Raw genomic sequence first — 7500 nt, 5'->3', positions numbered from 1 at the left:
TAAAATGATCTATTTACACAAGTTTACAGAGCACCTTTCAAAATAAAGGTCATCAACAATTTGCACTTCATTCTGTCTTTTTACATTAGAATTTCACAGGGGTTAACCCAACCGGCTGAAAGTTAACACTGTTCATTAGAAGACAATCAACATTATTAAATAATGTTTTTTAGAGAGTAAGTATCCATAGTGGAAACTGAGAAAAGAGATCACACTTTTAACACAGAAAAGTTGCCATAAAAACATAATTTTACTATCTACATATACTATAAATCTATCAGCCTTAAGGCAATGGAGGGTTAGGTAACCTTGTCTGTAGGATACGTATCTGCTTGTATATCTTGAGAGCTGGGCCCAGCTTCAGATTAAGTCCCATTAAAACATCTGCGCGTGTCAGCATCAGTAGCGCTGTTCCATCAATGTCCTGGAAATAAGACAAAATATCAGACACCTATAGGAAAATTACTTTACTATCCACATACTTTCAACACAAAGGTCCTCAACTTACAGACATTCGGAGATATAAACACAAATCCAATTAAAATCATGAATCTAAGATATATAATTTAATGCAGTAAGCAAGATGACATTTGCGATATGAAACAGGAATATTTGTTGCCCTTTGGAGCTGAAAATCATAAGCCCGAGAGTTAGGTGGAGCCTAACCTAAGACAAAATTTAACAAAATTAGACTTACAAACAGCTCCGTGGATCTTTATGAGTAAGATGAGGACTTTACTGTAATCTACACTAAGACATGAGGGTTTCTCTTTGATTTTATAGAAAAAAAAATTAATTTGTCATCATTAAATCTATATTGTTTTCCTAAAAGCTAATATCAATACATGTTCTTTCACCGAGATTTTACTCAACATACATTACAGTACTTACTTGATCTCTAAACACCTGCGTAAAGGAGCCAAAACCTTTGCCATTAAAATGTTCCATGATTTGCTCTACAGTCCAGTGGGTCACATTAGGTATCTCAGGGTCATATATGTTATTGTCCCAGGACCCGCTTGAACCTCTGCTTTCATCATCAGGCACAGGCGAGTCACGGGGCGTTGGAAGACCAGGAAGGCAATCGTACGCTGGAAAATTAATGGGTAAAAAACACTCATTATACCAAATCTAATGATGTCATCAACCATGATAAACTATATCTGAATAAAAGCAACTTTTAAAACTGCTTAAATCAGGATTTTTTTAATTCTAATATTTCTATAGATATGTTTGGATACAAAATTAATACCGTATAAATATTACAATTTCAAAGTAAAAGTAAATATCATCACCATATTCATGATGGAAATTATCATTTGCTAGAGAATTATAAAGTTTTTCTGATATTTTACAAGACACAATTATCTCAATTTAAAAAACTTAATATCTATTAGGGTTTTTCAAACATAAAAAGAAGACCATGTTGTATGTACTTTAAGAGCAAACATAATATCAAGAAAATAAATTATAATGATATTAGGGTTTGAAGTTTACATGTGAATCTACAAAACCTATATCATTCTAAGAAGCATAATATAAATGTCCATATAAAACTGACTTCACCTTCACAATGCCAAATTCAACTGCTACAAATGAGCCTCCTTACAGCTCTTATCATATCATAGAATTTTAATTTCTATAAATGGAATGTAAAAAACATTAAACCTACGATTTTACACTCGCTACTCTATATCTGCAAAGGGAGAGCTTGTTCCCTGCAACACATTTCTTGGGATTGTTTTCTCTCGGGAACTCAAAGCATTCAGACAAGTTCTGTTAGGCTTACCATATTTTTAACCAAATAAGTTTTCCTTTCCAGTTACTGCAGATGCTCTCATAAAATCTCTGACAAATTACTCTAGTGGTTTTATTGCCTTCATCATATTCAACCTTATCATGTTTCTTAATTTTTCATTTGTTTGTTTATGAATAACTTTACAGAAAATCACCAGTACCGATTTTGACCAATTTTGGTAGTCATGTTGGATATGACATAAGGATGAAACTGTAATATTTTGGATAAAGTACATCAAAGTAAAAGTATGCACCAGTACTTTTAAAATAATGGCAATGTTGAGTAAATGGCAAATATTTTGTTAGTTTATTTATTTAATTATTTTTTTTTTTTTTTTTTTTTTTTAAATATTACGCAAAAACTACAGAGCTAATTTCAGCAAATCTTGGTGGACATGTTGGGTATGAACCAAGAATAAATCCATTAGATTTTGAAGAAACTTCATCCAAGTACAGGTACACAATGGAGTTAAGAGCAAAATAAGACTGCTTGATATGGCAAAGGTATGTTCTCTACTGAAGGCTCCTCTAGTTTATTCAGGGCTATGTTTTTATTGGACATTGTGACATTCCATTCCTGAGAAAATGTAATAAGATTTTGCTCCAAATTAAATACCTCTCCTTACATATATTCATTGCCTAGCGACTCAACAGGCTAGTCCAAACCTTTATCAATTACATGTCACCTCAAAGCTACCGTCTATCTCTTTAACCTCTAATGAAGGCTTATAGTTCCAGAAAAATCTATACTTACGATTCTGAGTATTCTGAGGTGCACAAGCAAAACAAATCCATGATCCTTGCGGCTGTTTTTCCTTGACAATGGGCGGCTGGTGACAGGTCAAATGGTATGCACGATCACACTCATCACAGAAGATCAGGGTACCCTATAAAAGAAGTCTTATAAAATACTACTCTGATATCTATTCAACTGTGAAAATAAAGGACAGATCCATTCAGTTTATTCTGGATTAAAACTGTATATATTAGAAATTTTAAAGATGTAAAAACACCTTGCTATTCATTAACATTGCATTTTAAATGTATTTTTTTTTTCTTCAAAGTAAGGCATTAATCTTTGAGAAGAGGCAGGAGAGGGCTAATGATTTGTTCTCCAAAATCATTCTACATCATAAGTGAAGTCAGGTACCATGGCATATATAAGCTACATAAAAACCTCACTATTCACCAGTATTCAATGATGTCTCTAAAACCTTCAAACGCCTCTACAATCAATCCCAAAAATAAAACTTTCCAACCTACAAATGATTACAATTTAATCAAAAGTGTACAATACTGAGCTCACACAAAGGAGCCGCAGTGAAAAGGATTGAATCCCAGTGTAAACAAAGACTGACAAGGCACGGAAAATGTAAAAAAAAATAAGCATGGCACTTTGATTTTCAGACTTGCAAAACATGAAGAACTGTAAGCTATCTTCACAGGGAATCTTGACAAATATTTTTTTAACTAAATAAAAGTGTTTTCGGAACTATTACTATTTTTTCCTCACCACTATCAGCCGAAAAACACACGTAACAAACACGAATTAGTGTAGTCTCAAGTATACAAGGAGAGCAAATTACTAATAAGCAAAATACAAGTCTGATCATTACTCAAAATATGGTTCCATGTGTGCATGCAACATATGATTTAAGATAAAACTCTCTTACATGTACTCTACCACCATCACCATTTCATCATACCAATTACCAAACACTTTGCTTTATCTCATCATTGTAACTATCTGACACTCTGCCTTCTTTCATTATAACAATATCCGACCTTAGCCTCCTTTCATCATAACAATCTGACACTTAGCCTCCTTTCATCATAACAATCTGACACTTAGCCTCCTTTCATCATAACAATCTGACACTTAGCCTCCTTTCATCATAACAATCTGACACTTAGCCTCCTTTCATCATAACAATCTGACACTTAGCCTCCTTTCATCATAACAAGTATCTGTCACTTTGCCTCCTTTCATCATAATAACTCTCTGACACTTTGCCTCGTTTTATCATAGCAAGTAGCTGACTTTTGCCTTGTCTCATCATAATTATCTGATAATTTGTCTCCTTTCATCATAACAAGTATCTGGCACTTTGCCTCTTTTTATCATAAATATTTGGCACTTTGCCTATTTTCATCACAACTATTGGACACTGCCTCCTTTCTCCATAACATGACACTAGCTCATTTCATTATAACCATCTGCCACTTTGCCTCCTTTCTTCATAACAATTAATTGACACATTGCCTCCTTTCATCATAACAACTATCAGACACTTGGCCTACTTTGATCATAACCATCTAACACTTTGCCTCCTTTTATCATAATAAGAGTCTGAAACTTTGCCTCCTTTTATCATAATAAGAGTCTGACACTTTGTCTACTTCTATCAAAATAAGAATTTGTCACTTTGCCTCCTTTCATCATAACTATCTACCACTTTGCTTCCTTTTAATGTAAAAATTTTCTGACTATCCCTTCTTTCATCATAACAATTATCTGACACTGCCTCCTTTCATCATAACAATTATCTGACACTGCCTCCTTTCATCATAACAATTATCTGACCCTGCCTCCTTTCATCATAACAATTATCTGACACTGCCTCCTTTCATCATAACAATTATCTGACACTGCCTCCTTTCATCATAACTATCTGCCACTTTGCCTACTTTCATCACAAGAACCATATCTGTCATTTTGCCTCCTTTCATTATAACTATCTGCCACTTTCCTTTCTTTCATCATAACAATTATCTGTTACTTTGTCTCCTTTTATCATAAATATTTGAAACTTTGCCTCCATTCATCATAACTATCTGAGACTTTGCCTCCTTTCATTATAACTATCTGACACTTTGCCTCCTTTCAGCATAACTATCTGCTACTTTGCTTTCTTTCACCATAAGTATCTGACACTTTGCCTCCTTTCATAACTATTTACCACTTTGCCTCCTTTCATAACTATTTACCACTTTGCCTCCTTTCATAACTATTTACCACTTTGCCTCCTTTCATAACTATTTACCACTTTGCCTCCTTTTGTCATGAGTATCTGACACTTTTCCTCCTTTCACCATAAGTATGACATTTTCCTTCATAACTAGTTGACCCTTTGCCTCTTTTCATCAAAATATTTGACACTTTGCCTCCTTTCATCATAACTATCTGACACTATTCATTTTCATCATAACCATTTGACCCTTTGCTTCTTTTGCCCATAACTGTTTGACACTTTGCCTCCTTTCATCATAACTATCTGATATTTTGCCCATTTTCATCATAACTATTTGATACTTTGCCTCCTTTCATCATAACTATCTGGCCCTTTGTCTCCTTTCATCATAACAAGTATCTGACACTTTGCCTCTTTCCATCATAACTGACACTGCTTCTTATCCTCCTGTTGACAATGTGCCTCCTTTCATCATAACTATTTGATACTTTGCCTCAGTTCATCATAATTATTTGACACTTTGCCTCTTTTCATCATAACTATTTGACTCTACCTCTTTTCATCATAACTATTTGAAACTTTGCCTCCTTTCATCATAACAAATTTCTTACACTTTACCTAGTTTCATCATAACTATTGGACACTTTGACTCCTTTCATTATAACAACTTTCTGACACTTTGCTTCCTTTCATCATAACTATCTGATACTTTGCCTCCTTTTATCATAACAAGTATCTGACACTGTCTCCTTTCATCATTACAATCATCTGATGCTTTGCCTCCTTTCATTATAACTATCTGGCACTGCCTCCTTTCATTATAACTATCTGACACTTTGCCTCCTTTCATACTGACAACTTTCTGACACTGGCTCCCAAAGACCTCAATCCTGGACACCTTTCCAATCATTGGATTGATATAAATTAGTTACACTTAGCAGAGTATAAAAACCACAGAAATTAAACTTACAATTGTGTGATCCATCTGACAGACGGCACAATGCTTACAATCCATGCAGGTCCAGGGCCCATGGCGACTTTTGACGGCTAATTCCTCACTATATCCCAGACAACTTGGATGAGCTGCAAGAAAAGGATAAAGTTCATGATAAACACGATTCATGATGTCACAATTTTGTACTCCATAATTTTTTTTCTATTCATACCCTTCAATTAAGCAGTAAGTATTTACATGCAGATACATATTATGGAAATATAATATCTTCTTTCCATTCATATAAACATTAAAAGGAATATCATGGATAAAGAATGTCTAAGTACTTGAAACCAACTTGTGAGTATTTATGTACTAACACTAAAGACAATACATAGGTTGTAGGTTGGCCAGGGCACCAGCTACCCATTGAAATACTACCACTAGAGATTTATGGGGTCCTTTGACTGGCCAGACAGTACAGTACTAGATTGGATCCTTCTCTCTGGTTATGGTTCACTTTCCCTTTGCATACACATACACCAAATAGTCTGGCCTATTCTATAAGAGTCTCTCCTCTGTCCTCATACACCTAACCAACACTGAGATTACCAAAAAAGTCTTCTTCACCCAAGGGGTTAGCTACTGCACTGTAATCGTTCAGTGGCCACGTTCCTCTTGGTAAGGGTATAAGAGAGACTTTAGCTATGGTAAGCAGCTCTTCTACAAGAAGGACACTCCAAAATCAAACCATTGTTCTCTAGTCTTGGGTAGTGACATAGCCTCATCAGCATGGTCTTCCACTCTTAGGTTAGAGTTCTCCTGTTTGAGGCAAACTATTCTATTTAATTTCTCTTCCTATTGTTTTGTAAAAGTTTTTGTAGTTTATATAGAAAATATTCATTTTAATGTTGTTACTATTCTTGAAACATTTTTATTTCTGGTTTCCTTTCCTCACTGTCCTATTTTCCCTGTTGGGAACCATGGGCTTAAAGCATTCTGCTATTCCAACTAGGGTTGTAGTATGGCCATTAGTAGTAGTAATAATAATAATAATGATAATAATAATAATAAATGAATGCCCTCATGAAACTATCAAATTAATAGGATGAACGCTAATAATTCGTTTTGACACCTTAAAAAAACGCACCTTTCCATAACATTGTACTTTGAGACAACCCCTACCACTTCGACTGGATAATAAGATTCTTATTTAAATAGAAAAAAAAAACCTGGTGATCACAATATTAGATAATAAATTAAAGACAACGATGCCATCCAGAAATAGTGCGGAAATTGCTCTTAAAAGTAAAATAAAAGAAATCAAAGCTGAACTATTTAATCTTTACACTGTAGAAGCTGTGCGGAGAGTGCAAGTGATGTTATAGATATGATTATGACCTGTAAGAGCTGTAAACGTTGTAGATACTGCCCGAGGAATTGTTCATTGTATTGAAATTACCAGATCAACAATACTTAATAAATAAAAGGTTAGATGACGTAACCAAGAGGAGACTGTCAACTCGAATGCCTAGCTCTAGCTATTAAGATGGACCAGAGCGATTCTACACTGACATTCATTACACTTATTTCCCGTTTCGGCACGAATGTTGTCAAATGCCGTGATAGGAGGGAATGCAGTAGAAACATTACGCCACATGGGTCCCAATGCATTAGTTTACATTTGCTTTCAAGTAATTCTGGAATGTTGCTGTAACAAGCAGTTTCACCGACACCACCACTTCAAGTCAAAATAAAGTCTAAAGTATATCTATCTAAGGTTAGTTTAATATACAT

The 7500-nt window shown here is 34.6% G+C and overlaps 1 protein-coding gene across 2 annotated transcripts in view; it reads right to left on the bottom strand.

The window, feature by feature from the left end:
- Positions 1 to 155: 155 nt before the first annotated feature.
- LOC137615217 (sterile alpha motif domain-containing protein 1-like) overlaps positions 156 to 7500 on the bottom strand; it is a 32686-nt gene continuing 25341 nt past the window's right edge. For both annotated transcript variants that reach the window (XM_068344893.1, XM_068344892.1), the window contains exons 3-6: positions 5740 to 5852; positions 2552 to 2684; positions 892 to 1091; positions 156 to 424 (exon numbers count right to left, since the gene is read on the bottom strand). In XM_068344893.1, the coding sequence (XP_068200994.1) occupies positions 284 to 424; positions 892 to 1091; positions 2552 to 2684; positions 5740 to 5852 (587 nt within the window). In that variant the 3' untranslated portion in view covers positions 156 to 283. The remainder of the gene's footprint in view (positions 425 to 891; positions 1092 to 2551; positions 2685 to 5739; positions 5853 to 7500) is intronic.

This window comes from Palaemon carinicauda, chromosome 21 (assembly GCF_036898095.1).
Source record: "Palaemon carinicauda isolate YSFRI2023 chromosome 21, ASM3689809v2, whole genome shotgun sequence".
NCBI classification, from domain to species: domain Eukaryota; kingdom Metazoa; phylum Arthropoda; class Malacostraca; order Decapoda; family Palaemonidae; genus Palaemon; species Palaemon carinicauda.
This window is presented reverse-complemented; position numbering and strand designations above follow the sequence as displayed.